The sequence below is a fragment of the Bidens hawaiensis genome, unplaced genomic scaffold, assembly GCF_021521415.1.
Source record: "Bidens hawaiensis isolate Kalapana, Puna unplaced genomic scaffold, B.hawaiensis_p1.1 tig00015811_1, whole genome shotgun sequence".
In the NCBI taxonomy this organism is placed as follows: Eukaryota; Viridiplantae; Streptophyta; class Magnoliopsida; order Asterales; family Asteraceae; genus Bidens; species Bidens hawaiensis.
In genome coordinates, this window is record NW_027492412.1 from 323625 (window position 1) to 349037 (window position 25413).

Genomic DNA, 25413 nt, shown 5'->3' on the forward strand with positions numbered 1-25413 from the left:
TGAAACTCGTGAAACTCACCAACTCTAGTAGTTGACCCGTTTTAAACTGCTTTTCAGGTGTACCTAAATCGGAATGATTTGATGATCTGTTACTTGTCCAAGGTGTGTGGTTGATGCTATGTGAATAGAAGCAAGGAAGTTAGTAGTAAGATCGTATAGTTAACGAACTAGTTTGGTTTGTATCACCTAGACTGTAAAACGATGACAAAACAAGGAAATGTAATATATTGTAAATTAGTTTGTAATGTTTCTTTATAAACAATGTGTTGATACCAGAGGTGTCTGTTACATTCCCGTTTTACGCTTCCGCATTGTGCTAGTCGGGGTGTGACATGAAGTCTCCAATCTGAATGGGAATAAGTGGTGCCCCTGTTTCAAATTCTTCAACTGTGTCATTCACTCCATGATCTTCAATTGTGATTGCACTCACGTGTACGTTTTTATCATTTGATGAACTACTACTCTGATGGCTCGGATTCTTCACAGTATCACATGGTAATTTGGATGGATTTCTCTTCAAACTAGCCACTTCTTTTGCAAGCTGGCTCACCTGTTTGTCTCTCGCAGCATTGGCTTTCTCTTGGAGCTCTAATCTTTGATTCACACTTTTATTTTGAGCATCCTGATCTGTCTTCATCTGCTTCAAAAAGTTCATCACATCCTTAATCGACTTTTTCTTATTACCCAAAGAACTTCCTTGACCTTGTGCTGCCTCTTGACTCTGCTGACCTTGCTGATAACTCTTGTTGTAACCCCCCGATTCTCTTTGAATATACCCGCTTTGACCGCTATCCCTCTCGTTCCCATATTGACGCTGATTTGACTGATAACCTGCTTTTTGGGAATTGCCTTGAAAATTCGGGTTTTGCTGCGTGTTTAGGTTTCCATAGCTGAAATTGGGGTGGTTTCGGAGGCCCGGGTGATAGGTGTTTGAATTCATATTATTATTGTACCTCCTATCACCCTGAACAAAGTTCACCTCCTCTTCTTCCTCTTCTTCTTCGTCTTCCAACACAGCCCCACAAGTAGCCACTATATGGCCTATTCCTCCACAACCTTCACAAACTGGATACGTCTTTCCTGACTTACCTTTCTCTTTCACTCCCACACCCATCAATTAATCCAACTTTCTCTCCAACCTAGCCATACGATCATCCGACTCACCACTATCCACGACTTTCACAACTGCCCTTTTTACCATGCAATTCGACTGAGCTTGCCTCTTCGAGTTCATTGCATGCCTCTCTAAGTGTTGTCAATCTTAATTCTCATCATTAGTCAAAAAGGACCCATTTGTGGTCGACTGAAGATCACGCACATCGTCACTCGATAACCCGTCATGAAACGCCTTAATCAACTCCCACAACGCAATCCCGTGATGCGGACAAGTTCTCAACAACCTCTTGAATCTCGTAAACGCTTCATGAAAACTCTCACCCAATCCTTGCTGAAAACTTCTGATGGAAGTTCGGGCCTCGGATGTTCTTTGTGGGGTGTAGTACTCGTCCAAAAACTGCTGAGCCAGATCTTGCCACATGTAAATGCTCGCTGACGGTAGAGATAAGAACCACTACTTCACTAGATCTTTAAAACTAAATTGAAATACTACTAGCTTGACCTCATCGGCAGTGAACATTTGGCTTGAGATGGTGGCACAAATAACATTAAACTCGCTCAAGTGTAGATATGGCTCTTCAGGTGCTTTCCTATGAAAAGTAGGCATCCCGGTCAGGTTACTTTGCCTTACTGAAAACGTTCTTCCTTCTCGGACCGGGATCACAATGGGAAGAGGGTTCGTGGCCATTTGTGGAATGAAGTGGCTTTGAACCCCCCGAACGGGCGGTAGAACAAATACCCTCAGGACCCCATCGTCAAACTCATACTCGGGAAACTGTGGCTCGGGAAGATCTTGTCTTCTTCTTTCTCGACGGTTTCTTGGTTATTGGATTGGCTCGGGTGTTCGGTTTCTGGGAGGTTGTTGTTGTTGTATTCTATAATGCCGACCCCCTTGCGGATCTTCCATCTCCTCTTCATCCTCAAACTCCTCAAAACCGTCAAATCCCCTTCGCCGATCATACTCGAACTCGACCCTATTGTGTGGTGGATCAGACCTGATGGAACGATCATCTCTCATTTGATATCTTCTTTGAGCTCTCGGGTTTCGGTTTTGGTGAATGGGTGGGTTAAATGGTGGTAAGTCATGGAATGGAGGGTTTTGTGGAACGTTTTGTGGAATGTATTGTGGGATGGGTTGTTCTTGGCGTGGTGGTGGGTTAATATTGTCAGGTTGAAACGCCGGTGGCATTGGGTATGGGTTTTCTTCCTGATGATTCATCTCTTCCTCTTTCCACCTCGAAGTTTCACCCATTTTCTATTTTGCTCGGTTTTTTCTCGCGGCTTTCTCAATCTCAGAATCAAACTGCAACACCTCCTTGTCTCAAGCAAATCTCGTATGCATTAACCTAAAAGATTAACTACACACACCAAACAAGCACACCCCGCGTAAAATCAACAAAGAAAATAAATTAAACTAAAATTAAACTAAATTATGCTAATTTAAACTAAACTAGCACTAAGCGGGTTGAGTCCCCAGAAACGGCGCCATTTTGACTTAGGTTGTCGTGGTCTACTAAAAAAAATTAATTAAAGACTTAAATACCTATAACTAGTACGGGTAAGTAAGGTCGTCTCCACAGGGACTCAAGGAAAGTGCAGTTTTATTTAATTTGAAGCTAATTATTTAACCTAAGCGAACAGACGAGGTCAAGCAGTTTTTAGAAAAAGATTTAACTAAAACTAAATGATTACTTAAAAAGACTTTGTAAACAATATTAATAAAAAGTATTCATTCTAGGTTCGGGTTATGTGTTCCATACGTTAATCACAGATTCTCTTGTCTTCGGTGTTATAATAATTGCTAGTCCTATGGTTTGAATTATGATGACAAACGATACCCTAACTGAATTGTTGACACAAATGAACCCGGACTCCACAATTGTCAAATCTATGTCTAGGACAACTAACTCAATGATAAGGTTTGATTATTTTAGTTCAATGACACAAGAGCTTAAACCCTAAATGTTGATGAACAACCAAACAAACGTTACACAAATCAATAATCGCAAACACAAACCTTAATCAACCAAATAACTAATTAAGCAAGACAAATTCATATAAAATCAATCAAGCTATAATCATTAAGCATAAGAATCTGATCATAACAGTACTTCACACAAAACCTTAGCCTAGAACGAACACACACGACTTAGCCGGACATCGACATAATCGTTAAAGCACTTATCTTAATGAACATACGATCATAGGACACACCGGAAGCTTCGGGATGGCTGGAAATCGTCCTAGAGCACCTCTTCTGCCTCTGGAAGTCGTAATCATCCGAATGGGGGGGGGGGGGTTAAGGGGTTTATATAAGGCAAACCCTAATTTTTTCCGACTTTGAGCATCTTCGTGTATCGCGAAGATGTCCTAGCTTGCTTCTTCGCGTATCGCAAAGGACAAAATAGTCGGGCCCTGTTCCTGCAACTTCACGTATCGCAAAGTTGTTCCTCCTGCATCTACGCGTATCGCGAAGATGCAACTTTTTCAAATTTATTATTTTCTTTTCTTAACTGCCTCGTGATGCGTGCACTTACAATCTCTTACTTCTCGATCTTCGTTCCAAGCCCATAAATATCCTCATTAAGCTCCATAGCTTCCAATGTCCTGAAAACACATAACAACGCTTGAAGTACCAATGTTCGTTCATTTATTTAACTAAAATAAACTAATTAATATATACAATTACTAACTTTTACCCAATCATCAACCTCCTCGTCCCGGGCGGAGATGTACTTCACCTGAGTAGCCACCTGCTCCTCCAGGAGTTTGTTCTTCTCTTGGGCTATCTGGAGGGCAATGGCCTTTTCCTCAGCATCAACTCAGGCAGCATCTCGGGCCTTCTCGGCTTCCACCATGCCAATGGCTGCCCGCAACAGATCATCCTCCCCCACAACCCAACCCTCGAATACCTTGCGGCTAGTGGAGAGCACATTAGCCATATGGTAGCTAAGTGCTTGCACCAAACTATCTTTGGTGTGAGTATGGATACGGTTACACTCGGCGTGCGGAAGGCGGTGTTCAAAGAACTCTTAGCACACATGCGGATCCGTAAAGAGCGCATCCGGGCTAATGTTCCATGAAGGGCGGAAAGAAGAGCTCCCTTGGGTTTGGGACGATGAAGGATGGGACGACTCATCTTTCCCGCCCATGGAAACGGGAGGGTCTTCAGTTGTATCTTTAGGAGGAACAACCTCCGTTTCCACCACAACCTCAGGAGGAAGCTTCGTGCTCGCATCCTCACCACCTTCACCCTGCACAATCGTAGGAGGCGGAGATGGTGGGCGAGGAGCGACAACCGCTGCTAACCCAGAAACAAAGGAGAGTTAGTAATATTCACAACATAAAACTAAGAAGAAAACTTTCAAGTAACTGCAGGTTGTCGGATAGTGGTCCTCTTCCTGACTCAGTTCTGGAGCCGAGTTAGTTTAATCTTCTTGAGGGGAGGACCCTCCCCTCCAACCTTGGATGCCTCCCCACCGGTGGGATCATCGGCGTTTCTAGGTGCTTCCCCACTGGCGAGATCATCAGCACCCTTAGAAGCCTCCCCACCAGCGGGATACTCGGCGGTTCCTGACGCCTCCCCACTAGCGGGATACTCGGCGTGTTCAGGTGCCTCCCCGCCAGCGGGATCATCGGCGTCAGATTCTCTGCTATGACTGGATACCCCGACGGTATCCGTTGTTCTCTTGCTGCGGCGCATAAGATCTGCAATAGCATGCAATACGCCCGCATGAAAACTTTCTAGGGTACCGGACGGTGAATCCTCACTAGTCGAATCTTCACTATAAGACTCTTGACTAGAAAACAGGACAATTGCCCCGTCCGGTCCCATAACGGTAAGAGGTTTAGGGTTCAGGATGTATACACCTTGGGCTACCGCCAGCTCGTTGACTACCGGCTCGATGCGGCCATGAGTCGGAAAGAGGACATTACCCTTGAAGTGATCAAGGATAGGCCCCTGATCAATCTCCAAGGGCATCTGGAACATATTCCCCGCAACGGTTGGAATGAGAACTTCAAACAGCGAACTCTCCCCTGAAACAAAGAAAAGGAAAACAAGTGCACATGAATAAGGAATACAAAGAAGAGCATCAAAAGATACAAAGATTTGAAAAGCTTACTTCTGTCGTCCCGGGAGAACTAAGGTTGTTCTGTTGGATACGGCCACTGGCGGCTCATCCCCACCAGAACCAACGTAGACTCCGGAATTAGACCCATTGGAGTGGGAGTCCGTGTTAGTTTCATGTACCACTCCTGACCCTCCGTGTCAGCAACCGGAAGATGGGAGAATGTTTCGGTCAGAGAGCGGTGGGTCATGGTCAATGGAATAACATCCGCGTTAATCCATAAAAACTTATTCTTCCATTCATGAGCGCTCCGCGGAGGCTCAGTCCCAATCACCTTGGATTTTATAGATTGCGAGGAAGCGATCTACAGTGGGCTCCACCTTCAGGGCCCTACAACAGAAATCGAAGTGTCAGAGCCTCATGACTCCAAACGGATGCATCTAGGAGATATGAATCCCAGATACATCCAAGAAATCACCGATAAACTTGGTAATCAGCAGCCGGAAGTTGCCTGTGGTGAAAAGTTCACCATACAGTGCAATTTTTCCTGCTAGCGGCTGATCGGCCGTAGATCCCGGAGACGGAAGCCCCGACTCCCACTCCGGCGCCAACCCATAAAGGTTGACGATATCCTGGAAATCGGTAACCTTCCAGTTGATACAAATATTCTCCACTAGTCCCTTTGACGAGTATTTATTGCCGTCTTTGGCCATGCCTCCTCCCTTTTTGCCACCAGCCATGGTCGGTCAGAACAGTAAGAAGATTAGACGAAGGAGAGGAACAGAGAGAATATGAATAGACTTGGAGAAAATTTTTGCAAGTAAATCGGAAAGTGAAACGGCCTTCCCTATATATACACATCGCAATTAATGCGAGAGACAGGGATCCAGCTCACCTTTACCGACCATCCAATCAAAAAAAGACACGTTAGGCGGGAACTGACAAAAAGACAAAATGATTTTGAATCAGCCGTCTAGGAATGCGTGCAACCGCCTCGAGCACCACTCCCTGAATGACTCAGATGAGGGACGTCACATCTCTGACGATAAAACAGTACCTCCAGTTCAAAAGCAATAGGAATTCTTGGGTCCAGCCAAAGCAATCCGCGACAAAGGCCAAAGCAGAGTCCATAATTCCACCCGCGACATCATATCGCGAAAGCAACAATGGACTGGAGGGACTTATAGAGGTAGGGTAGTAAAGCTACCCGCGGATCTCCAACCCGATCCGTGGATCGTTGATATAAGGCTAAATATATATAAATCCCTTGTATATTTAATATAATATTTTATTAGTTTTCGTTCAGTTTTTATTAGAATTTGTATATTACTAATTTATTTGAATATTTTAGGTTCCGGGTTTCAACCATGTCAAAAAGAGGGCGAAAACAAGCAAAATGGGAGAAGGCCCGTCGCGCGGCACTTTGGGCTCAGTTTTCTAGAATCTTCTACAAATATTAAGACTTTGGGCTCAGTTTTCTAGAATATTCTACAAATATTAAGTTTATGGGCTTAGATTTACAGAATCTTCTACTAATTTTAAGTTTATGGGCCTTAAAAGTCTATATAAACACCCATAAACTTAACCCTAATCATAACCTGAAAGCCATAAACAAAATTTGGAGCTCAAGAGGTGATCTTTTGGAGGTTTTGAAGGCTTGGAATCATATGGTGGCGTGCTTATCATCCAAGAACGAAGACCACGGGTTTTATCGCCTTTAATCTTTCGTTTCTTTTGTTTTCCACCATGAATTCCTTTATTATTGTTTTGTTTTATTTTATGATGTTAGGCAAAAAATTATAGACTGCCTAGGCTTATGATGAACCTATTTTGACGTTGTGTTTTGATTTGGGATTTATTTATCGTTATGATTTTTATGATTTAGTAAAAGGTTTAATCATATTAAATTGATGCATATGGATATTTAGGATTGTTTGATTAATTGTTATTATTCCATAGTTGCCTAGATTATTGTTTGTCATTATGATAGGTTTCTATTAGGTCATCTACTTTGTGTTTTTGACTATTTTATGATTGATATGCATTAAGATCATAGGAATAATAATTATTAATTAATTAAACCTAAGTGTGCTGCTAACCTAAATCTGTAAGGTGCTAGGTTATTGATAGATCTTTATTATTTGATCTTGCTAGATTTAGTTCTTCGTAAGGAGTCCGTCTGGGTTTGATCATTTAATTATTGTCTATTGAATCAATTCGATATATTAAACTGCCTTTGATTTCCGCGCTGTGAGGTAGGATTTCGTATAAAGGAACTAAATTGTAAACAATTGGGTGACCGTAAGCGAACTTGATTTTTAATACTGGTGTGCGTTAAAACTTGTTAGAAATCCATAGGCTTTCTCTTGAGAAGGGTCAGGGGTCCTATTTGGTTTTTCTTTTAAGTATCTATTTTACGATCCCAGTCCATAACTAAATAGTTTCCCGAGTCAATTCATTACCAAAATTTAGGGGAGTCTAGCCTAGGTAGTTTTCTCATCATCATCTTATTTTCATAACAAACTTTGTTTTCGTTTAATTTATTTGTTTTCTTAATTAGTTTTAATTATAGTATTAATTTAGTATTTTAAATAAAAACCCCCTTAAACAAATATAAATAATAAGTCGTGTTTTGTAGTCGAGTCTAATTAGCTAGTAAACGTAATTTAAAGAGTCTTGTGGGTTCAATATCCGGACTTACTTAGATGTACTAGAGTCGACTGGTTCACTTGCCGGTTAGTAGTTTAGTTAAGTTTAAGAGTCTAGAATTTATTACTTAGTGTCTAGATTAGCGTGTTTTTATATAACTACTTTTAGCACATCAATCGTCAGAGGACCTCCGCGGATCATTGAGAAGCATCCGCGAGATGAACGCGTGGACTGGCAAAGTCATCCACAGTTCATAAAAGAAAGGCTTCAGAGGTTCCATCATAACCCATGGATTACTAAATGAGCATCCGCGGAAGGAACCCCGCAAGCAACATAGGGGACTCACTACACACGTGATCCCCACGTGATATGGAAGAGCAGTTATAACAAACTATTTCTAGAAGATTCCTCCATAACCACCTGATAGCGATATTAGCCAATGGAAAGAGGACACCTGGACACGTAAAGGGCGTCCCACGATGTGCACAGATAATGGACGGGTCCAGGCTGTCACATCCAATAGAGACTCGAAACGTGTCCATTCGGTTGAAGGAAGGAATATTACGATAGTGACAACTCCACCAATCACCTTCCCTCGCCTTCCGGCTATATATACCACCTCAATCTGCTTCAGGTAACACACTCACTCTCTCAAGCCTTACGCAATATTCTCGTACTTTTATTATTCTGATCAGAATGCGGTACTGATTCTCACGTCGGAGGGTGGTTACGGGAAGACCCCTCATCATGTCTTTCCCGTAGCGAGACTCACGGTGATCTGTTTTGCAGGCCGTTAGCTTGGATCTGGTTCTATCGTCATCCGGAGGACTCACATCTGGGGTAAACTCAAGTCCGGACTATCCAATTCAGGCTTCTGTTTCTTCAATGACTATAAACCGATCTTAGGAACAACTTAATCTTAAGAATTTGCGAATCCTCCTAGCCCCTTAAATTAGCATTGAAACAAAGGGAAAGGTTAAAATAAGAAAGGAGACAAAAATAAAAAGTGTGAGAAGAATTTGTGTTCACACAAAAATCTCAAAAATTCAAAAAAAAAATAATAAACAAAGCACTCAAAATATAAATAAAAAACGAAAAAAATTAAAAAACAAAAATGTTTCACTTGTCATTCCTGTTCCAAAAAAAAATATCCCGAAAAGACACAATGACGAAAATAAACAAAAAACACAATTATAAATAAAAAAAGACACAATAGATTGCAAAATATAGCACAGTGCCAAACAAAATATAGCACAATATTAAGTAATATAATACAATATCAAGGAAAAAAACACAATGTTAAGGAAACAAACACAATCAACGACGAAAATAAACACAAAACACAATGATAAACAAAAAGACGCAATTATCTTTTAATAAACATTCAATTGAAGCCTTATAAAACTAACGTGGTTAATTTTCCGTTAGTAGCTTTCAATTAACGATGCCTTCATGTTTAATGAACACTTGACTTGCAGCAAGAGACACGTTTTTTCAACATAAGCAGTCCGCGCCATAAAAAAACTAACCGGGTTAACTTTCAGCCAGGGTGGAAGATAATACATTCAAAGTTAGGATTGTTTGTAAATATTTTCAACGTTGGGTTTAATCTCATCCAGTTGTTCAATATTAGGATTACTAGTTTTAGAGCCCGTGTCACACACGGAATAATTTAAATTATAAAATTATAAGTAAAACAAATAATTACATAGTGTATATGAAAAAAAAATGTATTACATCTATGCTTATATCTATACAATATGTACATAAATTGATTTTATTTATATCATAAAATAATTTTTTTAAATAAACTTAATAAAAAAATGTCCGTGCAAAAACGTACCCGAGAATGCTTCTTTCTATTGAAAAATTCATTCTCGGTGTCATATATGTATGAAAGAATTTTGGTTATTAACTAATTTCGGAAATAAGACTTCTCATACGATAGTAGTTCTAACCATTCAGCCTAAATACAAAAGGAGCGTTACCCTTATTGATATATTTATCAATTTACCACCCATAAAAGGAAAGTAAACATTAAATTGTAACAATGGATGTTCTTTAAGAACTATGTTTTTCTGAGCTACACCATGAAAAATATTTTGATAAGTTTCAGAGGGCTTCTCGACTTTGTCATAATGACAACATAAAAAACAACATGTTAACCCATTCAATTTTGTGAATATTTTGTTTCATTTGAGCATAGTTTAGCATGTCATGCTTCCCATACGATGTTCTGATCACCATTGAAAGAAAAATTAATGTTGACATAAATATTTCAAATTTGATAAAAGTTAAGCATTGATAGACATGGGGGTGGCATGTCGAAAGTGTTCGCAATGTTTTCTTAAATTTTAATAGTTGAGAGGAAAATAGTCAGTTTGCCAAATCCCGAACCTTTTGATTATTTCAAAAAATGCCCTTAAAAATAATTTGAAACCCGAATCATGTTTAAAATTTTAACTTTCATACTTTTGACATTTTAAAGTCAACACTTTAAACCCATAACAAATTTGACGATAAATCTATTTTGCATTCTCAAACTTTTAAAAATACTCCAATTTTTCATTTTTGACCCTAACAAATTTGACCAAAATGTAGTTAACTTGTACCAAACAATCTATTTACCAACTTTTAACCCATAAAATCAAATTTAAGTTCCACAAAAAACCCCAAAACAATTTTCATTTGAGAAACATGATTTGTTGTTGATTTTTGGAATTCACCAAGTATTTTGAATATATAGTAAAATAATATGTTAATAATTATATTTATAAAAATATATAGATAGTATATAAATATAGTGTAAAAGAAAAATGAATAATTATTGATTTATTACATATATTAGGGTATATTAGTTTTGAAGGGAAAAAATTATGAGAATTAACCAAAATATGACAAGTTTTCATATTTATTTTACTTTATTAGGATATAGGTAGATTAAAATCTAATTTATCTAATAATAATAATAACAATAATAAGTAGTGTGTAAATACCACAATTTCTACGTATTTAATGCTTTAGACTTAGAGAGCATGTCCCATTATTGGAGGAAACCCAAGTGTAGATTCGTTTAAAGCTTAGCCCATTTAAATGAAAACCAACCCTACCAATATAAATTACATAACAGATCCTTCATCCTCATTTACCATTTTTACCGTCTAACCACCAGAGAAAAACAAGACTCAGTCATGGTAAATATAATATTACTCCCACTTTTTGCTTATAAAATCGTATTTTATTCGAATAACAAACCGTAATTTTTAGAATTTTAAATTGCTAATATAAACTTGTTATAATTGCATTTAGTTGTATTTTAAGTATTTAAGTATTTAATAGTTTGTTGTTGATTCATTAAGGTTTTAATTGATGGTCTGTTGAATTATCTGCATGGGTTTATTAGGGTTTTTTAATTAACAACTGGATGCGTGAACTGGAATCATTTATGTGCTTCTATGATTACTGATTAGGGCCCAAGGCTCGTTTAACTTACACAAAGCTCAGCTTATTCGATCCATGTTTTTGAATCTTGAGCTTGGCTCGTGAGTAGTTTTTCAAACTCGAGCTTGACTTTAGCCGATTACTTTTTATTAATTGACTTTTATATATTTATAATTATTTTTATATATTTTTTTCAGTTATAATTTTATGCAACATATATGTATTATAATTAAGTTATTTTTCATAACGTTGTATATATTAATTAATAGTATTATATATGCATGCATATGTTATAAAAATTATATGAATGATAGGCTCGTTTAGGCTTACGAGCCGGCTCAAGCTCGATAAATGAAGCTTGGGCCCGGGCCCGTTTATTAAACGAGCTTACTTTTAGGCTTGGGCTCAAGCTCGAGTTCAGCTCCATTGAGCTTTTTCCGTGAGCCCATCTCAAGCAGCTCGGCTTGTTTGCATTTCAAGCTGCAATCGAACTGACGAGAACTTATCCGCGTTCGTTTTTAAGCTTTTGTTGGATAAACGGACGGTTCATGAACCCATTACCTAACTAAATTTCGTGTCGGTGTTCGTTTGTCAAGGAATTGAGCTTAATTGGTTTGTCTTTGCTGTTCAATGATCCAATGCTTCAATCACATTTTCTTTTCAATTGTGATTAATAAGTCTTTTTCTATAAACTACAAAAACAAATTATTTTACTTTCTTTACTGAATTTTAGCCGAACTCACTTTTACTCATGATTTTTTATTGTTTAAAATCATTTTGCACTAATTTAGTTAGTTGAATTTAATGAACCTGAATACAAAGCATATATTTACTTGTGTTAAACGCGTTAACCATAAACGGTACACAGTTAAAACCATGTAACCGAGTCTGTTTTTCAAAATGGTTCGTTTGCCTTATTCTAAACCTTATTATTTTCACTTTCGTTTTGTGTCAGAATTTACTATTTCCTATTCATCAATGGTAAAAAAATTGTTTTAATGTTTGACTGTTGTTAAACGTAAACGTGTTTATTATATGCAGCCATCACACAAGACGTTTATGATCAAGAAAAAGCTAGCCAAGAAGATGAGGCAGAACAGGCCCATTCCCAACTGGATTCGCTTAAGGACTGATAACAAAATCAGGTCAAAAGTTAAAACTGTATTTGAAATCATGTTTTCAGTTTAAGGATGCTTTTATATTTTCTAACAAACGGTTTGTTTGGCGCAGGTACAATGCAAAGCGCAGGCACTGGCGTAGAACCAAGCTTGGATTTTGAGGTGTTTTTGTTTGCTGTTTGTCAAATTCTGCAGTTAGTTATTTGGGAGTTTACAGTGGTTTCGTTTATAGTTTTGGACTGATGAGCACTTGATGTTTTGTTACATTGTTTTCTGCTGGTAAATTCATGTGTTGGCTACCTTATTATGAATTATGTTTTCTAATGGTTTTCGGTGATGAACTGTATGGTTTTATAACGGCTGGATCAGCTTTTCACTTTTTTTTTAATTATTATCGTTAACGCAATAGTAATCCGGGGCGACTTCAGGTCGGGTGTGCAATTGTTTAGGTCGCTTATTTTGTCTTACTTTTCTGTCATAAAGCGTTAAATTAATGAAAAAAGTTTGCATCTTATGATGGTTAACTTGGAAGTAACTGTTAATTCTCAAATATTTAGAACATCACTTGCTTTTTATTGCTGCAATAGTTGAATCTTATTCTTTAATGTTTGTTTTCAAATCTGCATGTTTATTAAGTATGTATTGCGTAAAGGTTAATATTATATATTATTTTGTAAACCTTTTTGTTACATTTATATCATATGTTTTATAATGTGTGTTTTTTATATCAGTTATCAAGATAACATTTTGTGTTGTAATTTGTCACTTAGTTTGTATAAACTATTTTTGACATAATGCATCTGTCAAAACAAACTGATGTATTAAGTTATTTGATTTCAGATTTTTATTTTGCTTTTATTTTTCGCCTCTGTTTTTGAGATCTTGGCTGGTTTGTACTTCTATCTTGCAAATTTTTTTAACGGTCCATTTTGACTCAAACCTTGTATGACTCGTTACCTCATTAAATATTGACCTGGTCAACAGATGTTGAGAAATACAGGGTGTTTGGGTTGACTCGCAGCTCACATCACGCTAAAAAAGTCTGAATTGCGCCCGAATTATCAAGACAAAGCAAACAAAATCGCCTTTTAGGATTGTCTACCAATCCAATATTTAGATACACAACAAGAAAGGAAAGCTTACAGTTCACTACAAGTACACAAAAGATATACAAGCTTTAATTTAATGCCTTACAACATCATTACAAGCTTCAATATTATTACATCTAGCTTCACAATTCACAACACAAGATTCTAAAACAAGCAAAGAAAGCTATTTTACAAACAAAAATATCAAAAATTTCATAAACTAAACTACTTCACTTTAACATAAACAAAACCGCATCGAGTTCCTCATTTCTTAACGGGATCCAACTGTGAAAGAATCTTCAAAACATCTTCAATTGAAGGTCTATCCGACTGCTTGGTTGCAGTGCAAGCAAGAACAACTTCAAGAACCAGTTTTATCTCCTCCTGAACCGACTTTGAAGATGAAGTATCCGCCACTTCATTGTCGTCATAAAGTTCCTTCAGTAGAACGTCTTTTGGTATTTTGTGCACGCTTATTCCACCATTCTTTCGCTTCCCGTTTATTAAAATCTCCAAAACCACCTCCCCAAAGTGATATATATCGTCCTTTAGGTCATCTTCTATGAGACCCTTGTATTCACCTATCATATAGTATATATCGACTGAGGTTATGTTTTATCTCTAAAGGGTCGAACAATCAAACTAGTTAAAAGTCGCTAGAATTATATTTTTTTCTACATGAACTCAGATATTGCGTTTTATTCAAAAGATCAGATTATGATTTAAACAATATAACTCATATAACCGTATTTGTAAAACCAGATATTTATAAAAATACTAGAAAAAGTTGGAAAGAAAGTGTTTTGGGTCAACCACTCGTTTAGCATGCTTGTTTGGTACTTCTAAATACAGTTGAAAACGAATCAGCTTGTTTATTATCACGTGCTGCAATGTTGAGCTCGACCTTTGCTTGTAAAAATCTCGAACTGGCTAGTGGCTCGTTTAGGGCTGCAAACGAGCCGAGCTACTCGAGATCGACTTGTTAAAACTTAAAAAGCTCGATCGAGCCCAAGCCCGAGCTCGAGCCTAAAAGTAAGCTCGTTTGATAAACGAGCCCGAGCTTCACTTATCGAGCTCGAGCCAGCTCGCGAGCCTATATGAGCCTGCTATTTATATGATTTTTAAGAATATATATTTAATAATTATTAATTAATATATATAATGTTATTAAAAAATAAATAAAAATAACTAATTATATAAAAAATAATTGATAATAATAAACGAGCTGAGCCCGAGCCGAGCTCAAGCTTGAAAATCTACCCACGAGCCAAGCTCGAGCTTTGAAAATAGAGCTCGAAACGAGCCGAGCTCTAGCTCGACCTCTTTGTAAGTTAAACGAACTGAGACGAGCTCGAGCCTAGTCGAACTCGGGCTCGGCTCGTTTACACCCCTAGGCTCGTTGAACCAGCTCGATTAATAAAAAAGTTATATTTTATCATCATGTAATGCAGAATTTATAATTTGTATGCATTAAAATTTGTGTTATGCTTTTGGGTTAATGGGTGATAATTTATTTATATATATAAATATTGTGCTTTATTTTAAACAAACCAACGGACCGAGCTTTCCTTCACTGGAGCTCGGCTCGTTTACAAACAATCCAATTTCGAGTGAGCTTTTTAACAATCTTACTTCTAAAGTAGAATATCATTGTTAAAACCGGTTTTATTTTCAACAAACAACTAAATCCATACCTGTTTCCATTGCAGATATTATTTTAAACCCGGATTCCACCAAACGGGGCTCCATATTCTCATCAAACGCTACATTACTCGTCTTCAAACTTCCATGAGGAATCGCTGGATAACACTCGTGATGGAGAAAACATAACCCTTTCGCAATATTAACCACAAGCCTATGTTTTGAACTCCAATCTCTCTTGATTCCAATCTTTTCATCAAGATTGCCATTAGGCAAATACTCAAACAACAAATAACCAAGATTCTTATTATAACAAAACCCCAACATCCGAATCAAATTCTTATGCCTTAAACTTCCCATTCGGGTAACAAAATCCAACAAAAGATTTGAACTTTTTGCACCCCACTCGATCTTCCTCACAACTACCGTCATCCCAGTCAGCAAAACCGCTTTGCAGACTGGGTTTGAAGTATACGAACTTTCCACACGTTCAACCGAATCAAAACTTTTTAAAACTTCAGCTTTAGTGAGTTCTGGTAACCCAAATGACACCATTTTCCAGTTGCGGGTATATTGTCTTCGATAGTAAACGATCACGAATAGGAAACATGAGAGTACAACCACGACAGCGCATAGTACATGCACCCAAGCAACCTTGTGATTCCTTCTACTTCCCAATTCTATTCCATTCCCATGATGACATTGCCTTGCAACAAGTTCACCACAAAGGCTCGGGTTTCCAAGAAACGAATGACTATCGATGGATTTAAACGTATTCAACAAAGGAATCGAACCCGAAAGCTCATTATATGACAAGTTAAGAAATTTCAAACTCATCAAGCTTTTAAACTTAACGGGTATTTCACCCGAAAGATTATTTTCAGCTAAATTCAACGTTTCAAGACTTTTGCAACGCGAAATGCTTTCTGGGATTTGACCCGTTAAGCGATTCCCATTTAACTCAATAACGGATAACGACTCGCATAACGAAAATTCAGGGACTTTACCAGAAAGATTGCAAGATGAGGCCGAAAAGTTTCGAAGAGCGGGTAACGCCCATGTCTTTTCGGGTAAAACCCCTCCAAGATTAGGGTTATTCGACACGCTAAAATGTTCAAGATTCGAAGCAAGAATAACATCAAAAGGAATCCCACCCGTAAACCGATTATAAGATAAATCAACATAAGAAACATCACCAACAGCCTTGAAATCCAAACTAATACCACCCGAAAACTCATTATCTTCGAGCCTAATTCGAATAAGCGAAGAGCAATTCGAAATCGCAGAAATCCCACCCGAAAAGTAGTTCGAAAACAACATTAATCGACCCAACTTGCCTCTCGTACAAATGTAAGGCGGAATCCCACCCCCAAAATAATTTGTTGACACATCAACCAGTTTAAGCTTTGAATGTTTCCCCAATTCTTGTGGAAGCTTACCACTAAACAAATTATCCCAAATAAGTAAAGTTTCAAGACTTGGAAGCTTAGCTATCCCTTCAGGAACAGAACCATTCATCTCATTACACATCAAACTGAGCAAATATAGACTCTTTAACTTGGAAAAACTCTCCGGAATTGGACCAGTAAGCATATTATCCGATAAATCCAAGTTTAAAAGCGACGAAATGTTACCGATTTCACCCGGGATCAACCCGGAAAGCGAGTTCTTAAACAAAAAAAGTGTTTCAAGCTTTGTTAATTCACCTAATTCTTTTGGGATCAAACCAGATATATTAGCATCAGATATATCAAGATACTGTAACTCACTCATATTCCCAAATTGCCTAGGAATACTACCTTGAAACATATTATAACCAAGCTCCATATGAGTCAGTCTCTTAAGGTAACCAAGCTCAACTGGCAAGTTCCCAGTTAATAAATTACCAGCAAGATGAAGAAACTTAAGATTTTCGCATAGCCCGTATGCGGCCGGGACCGGTCCAGTGAAATAACTCCCAGCAAAGTTGAGAACCTTTAGTGATGCATTTGCATTTTCGCAAACTCCGGGTGGGAGCGGTCCGGTGAAGCTGTTGCTGAATGCATCAAGTACTTCTAATTTATGGATATTCATATTCGAATGTTCGAGTGGGAAGAGGCCCGAGAAGTTGTTATGGCTGATGTCTAGTGATGTTAACTTTGTGAGGTTGAATATTTGAGCTGGGAGTGGCCCAGAGAGTGAGTTGTGGCTTATGTTGACGTCGGTTAAGTCGGTTAAGTGGTCGAATGGGGTCCCGGGTAGAACCCCGGTGAGGTTTTGGAATGAGAGGTTGATGTGGGTGAGTTTGGTTGAGTTTTGGGTGCATTGTATGCCGGTCCATGCGCATGCGTGGATTCGGGGGTATGGGGTTGGTTTTTGAGGGATGGTCCAGTCGGATAAGACGTTGGGCGGGGTAATGAGGGATGATTTTAAGGTTAGGAGGGCTTGTGAGACGGGATCGGATGCGGAGGAGATGGAGAAGAAGAGGAGGAGGATGAAGATGATGAGCATGGTGTTTGAGAAGTGAGTGTAGAAATGAAGAAATTGGTTTGTGAATATGAAGGTGGTGAATTTATGGTTGGTTAATGAATGCATTGAGAGTGAAAAAGTTGCATGATTTTTAAAAGGTGGAATGGCATAATAATGTGGTGTGTAGTGTGCAGGGTTTTAAATTGGTTTTTGGATGCATGTGGGAGTTGGAAGTCGGGTAATAAGTGTTTGTGAAGTACTTGACAGGTGTGTTGCGACAGTGATTAGTTGGTGTTGGTTTGATTCATTACATCATTGATTATTTGTCTGAATTAGGAAAAATTGCTAAGCACGAGAAGTCATGCATTAAGAATTAACATGTTTTCATTTCTTTTGTTTTCGATGCATTTAGGTCTCTTACTCTAGATGCGGATGTTTTTGAAAAGAATTCAACGGGTCGTGCATGGTAACTCAACGACGCTGAAGAATGATAACTTTGTTTTCAGTAGGACCGGTTTGTCATTCAAAAGAGGGTGGCGGCGAAACTTGTTGCCCGCTTACCTGTCTTTCTATTGTAATTGGATCATTTAATTATAATATTACCATGCAGGGCCGACCCGTGGGCCAGCGAAACCAAACAAGGGCGTTAGACCCATAATTACTTAAGGCCTCCAAATAAAAAAAACCATTATATATAGATATATTATAATGAGCAAAGTAAATTCAAAGTTCTGTATTAGTCTGGTGGTAGGGCTTGGCTATTGCAAAGTTTATGTCATGACTTCAAAACCTATAGCATGCGTTTTTTTTTATTATTCTTTTTTCATAATTGTTATTAAATGGCCATAAAAACTCATTTCTATTTAGGACTCTAAACTCATAGAGCCGAGCCTGTTACCGGCTTCTTTTATACATATGAAAATGTAAGGGAAAAAAAGAAGTTAAATCGTAAATGAAAAAAAGGTAATATAAAACCAAGCAATATGTTTCTAATATGTTTAGTTTTTCTTTTCTATAAAATAGAAAAAAAAAAAAGAAAAGAAAACTGAAGCTAAAAAGGGAGAAAAGAAAAGGGAGCATGCATAAAAGATATTCAAACCTTCACACTCGACTAACATATTGCTATCTCAAATGATATTTATTTAAAAAGAAGCCAAGAAACACATCACTGATCACTATAATAACATGATTTTTGTTACAAGCTGGTTTTTCCATCTCAAATGATAGTTATTTATTAAAAAAAGAAGTCATTTCTTGGCACAAAACCCAAAAATGAATGATTCATATATACTGTGATTGATCTAAATAAGGACAACCTTGAACCTAGTCATGTTTAAAATTTTCTATTTTAGTTTTAGATGAATTAGTAGCATGTTTTGGTCCTTGAAATGAATGATCATTTATTTTTGTGTTAATATTATTTTAAAAGGGATTTGTTTTCATACCCCCATTTTGGTAAAGCACGCACCTCTTTTTTTTTATAAACTGTAGTTTATATAAAAGTAAACGACAGTTTATTTTGTAATTTTATTTGTCTTTATGACCCTTTTTTAAAACGACTATTATACTTTATATCTAATGAGATTATGCAATGCAAATCTCATGGGTCAATACTTTGTACCAGTTGTCAAGTTTATTTCAGGTCTCTAAAGGATACTAGTTTAGTTGGAAAGCTAGATGATGTCTGTCATCATACACCATGCTGACTTTAGAGTTACCGGTGAATAGTGATAGTGAGAAGTTTGTTATTGCTTGCAGCCAAAAATGGTAACTCTATGACTAAAGAAATATAGGCAAAAGAAGTCAATCTATTAGATGTGGGTATGTCTACTTCGTACCACCTAAGATTTTGGCACATCAGTGAAAACGCATGTAGATGTTGGCTTTCAAAGGAAGAATTAACTTTTCAAAGATTGGAAATAATGCCATCTTGAGTAAGGAAGAGGGATAGTATGATACTATTTAGATAATTTTAGTAATATTTAGGGTTGTTTCTATGTTGTTCATAGGTGATTGTTGCTTTTCTTCAAACTCACAACATTCTTGCCTAGAGTGAGAATAAAAGTTGAGATGAACATAAAGGTGAAAAGGGTTGTGAACAATCTACAGTTGTGACTTGTGGCCTTTTCCCAAACCTTGTGATTGAAAACATAGTTTTTGATTTTAGAACTAAACCGAAATAGTTAAGGATGAGTTTTTAAAATATCTTTAGCTGAAACCGAGAGCAATCACGGATCAAAGATAGCTTCCTATATGGCTTGGGTTGTCCTCAACCAAAAAGGCTATGTGTAATGGGCTAACGCAATTTGCCAAATCAATCCAAAAGAGCGTGGAACACCACCCTCGGTGCGTTTATGGCCAAAAGGGGGGGGGGGTGCAAACAATGAGTGTGGGGTGCGGGTTGTGAGCGTTTTTTTTTTATTTAATTCCATTGACCAATCAAATTCTTATAACTTAGCACTATCTTTATCATTATCTTCTTTTTTTTTAATTTAGTTAGTTTCAAATGAAACATTTACACACTTTAATGAATATGGGTAGTGGTGTCATTCCTACCTACAAGTGTGACAAAATGGTGTGTTTTTTTAATTTTTTAGTAAACTGTTACAGATTAACTAATAAACAATAATAAATTTAACAACTTTAATGACTTAATAAACAACAATAAATTTAATAACTTTATTTTATTCTATAAGATAAAATAAAATTTACTAAAGCATTCATCAAAGAAAGAAAAACATTAACTTTTTGTATAAATATTCAATTTAAATCACCATCTATTCATAGAATTAATCACTAAAATTAACAATTTGACAATTAAACAATCCAAATTTTGTAATTATTTTTAATAAAATATTTCATGTTTGATTAAACAACTATGGTATATTTTACTTCACATATTAATTTCATGCTTCAGGAAATCACTAAATTATTTTATGCTAAACATATATAATAAAGAAAGGAATATTACTTTAGCAAAGGTAAAAGAAATAAGAAAATGTGGATGAGAATATAGCCTCCTTTATTTTTGGCTTTTGCTAGGCATCTTTTCTTATGGAATCCAATTACACGATCCTAGTGAGCACATATAGTTTTAAATATCTTATCCTATAAAATAACTGTTTATGGATAACTGTGTTTTTAACAATTAAATGTTACAAGATTGAACTTTTAACATTCTATTCCTAATCACCTTAACAAAAAGTAAGCCTAACATTTATGCTAGTTTTTGTGACAGAATAAAAAAAAAGGAAAAAAGAAAAACTAGATTCACTATTAAATAAATGCATAAATGTATCATTAATGGATAAAATAGTTTCTAAATATCTCATGATTCCCGTCGGAACTAAACACTCCACCCATGGACGAACTCAAATATGAATTACTAAATATTAGAATCTAAAAATTATAATTTGTGCAAAACAAGAATTTTTCTTGTTATTTTCGGATGTACTTGGCGAAAATCTTTTTATACATCAACACTCTTTGTAATTAAGGTATTGTATAGACCGATAAGTGCATGCATTCGACGGGAAATATACTATTATAATTCCTAATATTGCGTTTTAGTTGTTTAGTTGTATCAACCAATGAATACAACATCCTTGTATGTTAATTACGAAAAGGTCATCGTGTTTAAGAGACTTGTGATTGAACAAAGTGGAAAGAGTTAAAGAGACTTGTAATTTTGCCCGTTTAATGAACTAAACAAGATCATGTAGGATTTCATCATTTCATGAGACTGGAGGTTGGGAATATGATTCGTAGGGAGTATACTACCAAATCTAATGAAATGTCTAGCATGATTCCAAATTTGGTGACTCCTGAGGCCAAAAGGATCACGCAACATGTTCACGGATTGCCAGTTCACACCTGAGAGACTTAGGTTATTGTTGGCAACTAAACCTAGCACATTTCAGTGGCATTTGAGATTAGTGGAATGTTATATGATGAGCGAGATGAAATGCCTTTGTCTAAAGCGAAAGAGAAACGGGTTGGCAACAACAACAAGAGTAAGCGGTTCCATGATGACAATCTAGTAGTTTGACAAAACACCACTCATAAAGATAAGAAGGAAATCAATTTACAAACTCCAAATGTTTACAACCTAAATCCGTTCAACAAATGACTGAGTTCTTATAAAGTTAAGCTAGAAATAAACGAGTTGAACATAGATTGAAATTTATGGTTGCTATAATAACATCGGCTTTTCTTATTGTCAACTTATGTTATAAGTTTAAACGCAGTAAAATTAATTATCGTATACGACTTTTATATCGTATACGAGCTTTCAATGTTGAGTTATAAGTCGATCCCGAATATTCCTTAAAAGTAACATTAGTCCTAAACGAGAGAAAAGAGTATAGAGTACAATTTTTTTTTTCACTTGTTGCTTTGTCGGGTCAGGTGGGTCCGGAGAAAGACCGGTCATAAAAAAAGTTGTTACTTTTTCCATTATCTTTCCAATACTAGCTATGTTACACTTTGTTCCATTTGGATGTTCATAAATTATAAATTTTTGTACGACATTCTCCAAATATATAATCATATAATAAATTACACAAAAAGTAAAGATTCTTTCAAAACTACTTAAAGGTGAACGATTGATCAACGGGTACAAGCAGAAATGACACACCGTCAAATTTCAAAAATCAACTAAAGTGTGATAGATTAGGCTAGAGGTGTAGACTGGTGAGTTTAACTGTGAGTAACTATGAATAATTAGATAAATAAGAAATTGATAAAAGGATCATTCATTTCTCTCTTATTATTATGGTAGTTGATATTAAATGCATTTTCTACGTGTCACGTGATATATATCTTGTCGTGTAATACCTAATTTCATTCACATATCTTCATAATTTCATAAATTTATTTACCAGTAAAGGTGATAAGCGACATAAATCATAAATTTGGATGCTAATTCACTAGTTTACTGTCAAATGGAAAGAACACCATTTAGAAAAAGGGAAAATTCTCGAAATAACCTTATTTTAGAAATAGATTCTATTTTTGTTCCTAAAAATTAATAATTTAAAATATGTCCCATTCTAACTCATCTTTGACCATGCGATAGAAAATTTAACACGTGTTAGGGTAACACGCCGTTAAAGACGTGTTAGATTTCCTAACGCATAGTCAAAGATGAATTAGACCTCTAAATACATGGTCAACGACGTGTTAGCATCAAACGTATAGTTAAAGACATGTTAGCCTTTTGTTTGTTTGTTTCTTTTTTTAATATTATATTATTATAACTAATTTTACTTATATTTGGTTCTTCTTTTATAACTTCTAATACAAAATTTTTTATATTATTTCGAATATACCGACGAGACATGCTTATTTTTATCTACAGACCGACATAAACTTACTCCAACTCGAGCCGTGTCAAATTAACATCGAAATGTTCAATAAAATTTGTCCCTGCACGGTTTTAAATAAAATTTTTGTCAACATGTAGATAAAAATACGCATGTCTTCTCGGTAAATTCAAAATAATATAAAAAATTTTATATTCGAAGTTATAAAAGAAAAACCAAATATAAGTAAAATTAGTTATAATAATATTAAAAAAAGAAACAAACAAACAAAAGGCTAATATGTCTTTGACTATACGTTTGATGCTAACATGTCGTTGACCATGTGTTTGGAGATTTAACTCATCTTTAACCATACGGTGTGTTATCCTGACACGCCATCAAAGACGTGTTAGAGTTTATAACGCATGGTCAAAGATGAGTTAGAATGGGACATTTTTGGAATTATTAACTTTGGGGGACAAAATTGGAATCTCTTTATAAAATAGGGTCATTTTGAGAATTTTCCCTTCACATAATACGTCACAATTTGAGCATTAGAAAATATTAGGGCATTCTTAATCCGTTCCCTAAAATTATGTGAAAGAGATTTGCAAATTATATGGTACGGTTATGAGTGGTTGTGAGTAGAGAAGAAAGAAAATGTTATACGGGAAAATTAAATTTGAGGTTTCACTGTAGATATTGTATAATTTTTTAATATTCTTATAAAGTGGTTGTGAGTGAAAGAGAGAGAAAATATGATGATAAACGTATAAAAAATGTTATTTAATTAAACAGAAGAAAGAAAATACAGTATTTTTAGTGTAATTATATGATACATATGAATATATCATAGAAAATAGACCGGAAATGCTGTTAGAGATTAACTTTATGATGGCAATCAAACATCAAACTGAATCTTCTATAACTTTCCTAAATCCTGATTTATGTTGAAATAATCAACAACCAATCAACCTACTACACTAAGGAAAATATCCAATCTACTTACTACACTAAGGAACTAACTTTATAAATAAAGGATGTAAATAAAAGCAATTGCATGAAGAACAGTGGTGTTGGCTACATGAAATTAGTAGATTGCACGTATGATCAATAATCAAAATTAAAAAAAAGTGAGATTTTAAAATTAAAATGGTTAAACACCATACAAGTAAAGTAAACAAAATAAAGTAATAATAATAATAATAATAATAAAACTTAATTAGTATTCAACTATACGTGATACTCTTTTAAGAATTAACATGATAAGTCTCAGTTATTTTTTTTTTTCTAATTAGTAAATTCAAAAAAGATCAAACTTTGTTAAAAGTGATTTAAAAAAAAACACGGTTTATTGGCATCTTTATCTTGAAAAATGTAATGTAATAGTCTTCTAAACAAAAATCTTTTCTTCGTTTACAAGTATAAAGTATTTAAATTAAGATCAAGCTATCAGTCATGTTCTATTAGTAGAATAATGGAATTATAGAAATAATTTATTTTTCTTTTTCTTCTTTTTCTTTTTATTTTTCTTAGTCGGGCCAACTCAAATTTATAGTGGTGGGGAAAACACCTATCATAACCTCGTGATTGTATAAAATGCAAAATCAATCAATTTATTATTACATGTGAATGCCCTTATTTTTTAGTTAGATGAGTTCCAATATTAGCTAGCTTGCACTATAGGTAACATATTGTATTTCAAGTAGATAATTATATGAATCGATAAACTCATAAACATTTACACATTTTAACTATATGTTATGTTGAATGTGTTATATAAAATGTTTCAGTTTTTCTCTCCCTATATCCTAAATGAATTATGTAAAACTGACGATTGCAATTATTTTATGTAACAATAATGTTAAATTGAAAAGCACAATCTTATTAAAATTCATACTATTCTTAAGTAGGGTCATTTCAAGTTTTTGAAATAAATAAAGTGCATTTAACATGAGGAGACATCCTTCAATCAACCTTTAACTTTTCCACGATATCTAGCGACTCCCACTAGTAACCCTTCTAATAATTATTTAATTGTATTATTTTTTATTAATGACTTCTGAATTTATATTCCCTTACTCAAAAAATTTAATACATAGAATAAAAATGATTTGGCTATTAATATAACTAAGGAGTTGTTTGGTAGTCTCTTAATAGTTATTAACATGTTACCTCTTAATGGTTCATAGTCTCTTAATTATGAATGTTTGGTAGCTTCTTAATAGTTATTAAGAGGTTACCTCTTAACTCTCAAAGTCTCATAATGATTAAGAGGCTATCTCTTAATGATTACCTTTTAACCATTTAGACTTATGGCACCTCTTAACAATTAAGGCTACCCTCTTAATGACTGTAAAGAGGCTACCAAATAGCCCGAGTCTGAATGGTTAAGAGGTAACCATTAAAAGATAGTCTCTTAACCATTCAGACTTATGGTTATCTATTGACCATTAAGAGACTAGGAACCATTAAAAGATAGTCTCTTAATGACCATTAAAAGGCTACCAATATCTATGTGATTTATAAGAATCAATTT

The 25413-nt window shown here is 35.7% G+C and overlaps 2 protein-coding genes across 2 annotated transcripts; one reads left to right on the top strand and one right to left on the bottom strand.

The window, feature by feature from the left end:
- The first annotated feature begins 12335 nt into the window (after positions 1–12335).
- LOC143549823 (large ribosomal subunit protein eL39y) lies at positions 12336–12555 on the top strand. Its single transcript, XM_077040619.1, has 2 exons — positions 12336–12421; positions 12507–12555. Exons 1-2 carry the CDS (start codon positions 12336–12338, stop codon positions 12553–12555), a joined length of 135 nt encoding a protein of 44 aa, XP_076896734.1.
- Positions 12556–13636: 1081 nt separating this feature from the next.
- LOC143549824 (uncharacterized) lies at positions 13637–17613 on the bottom strand. The gene is made up of 2 exons (XM_077040620.1): positions 15177–17613; positions 13637–14063 (listed from the first exon to the last, which is right to left on the bottom strand). The coding sequence occupies exons 1-2, from the start codon at positions 17611–17613 to the stop codon at positions 13747–13749; spliced, it is 2754 nt and encodes a 917-aa protein (XP_076896735.1). The 3' UTR covers positions 13637–13746.
- Positions 17614–25413: the final 7800 nt, after the last annotated feature.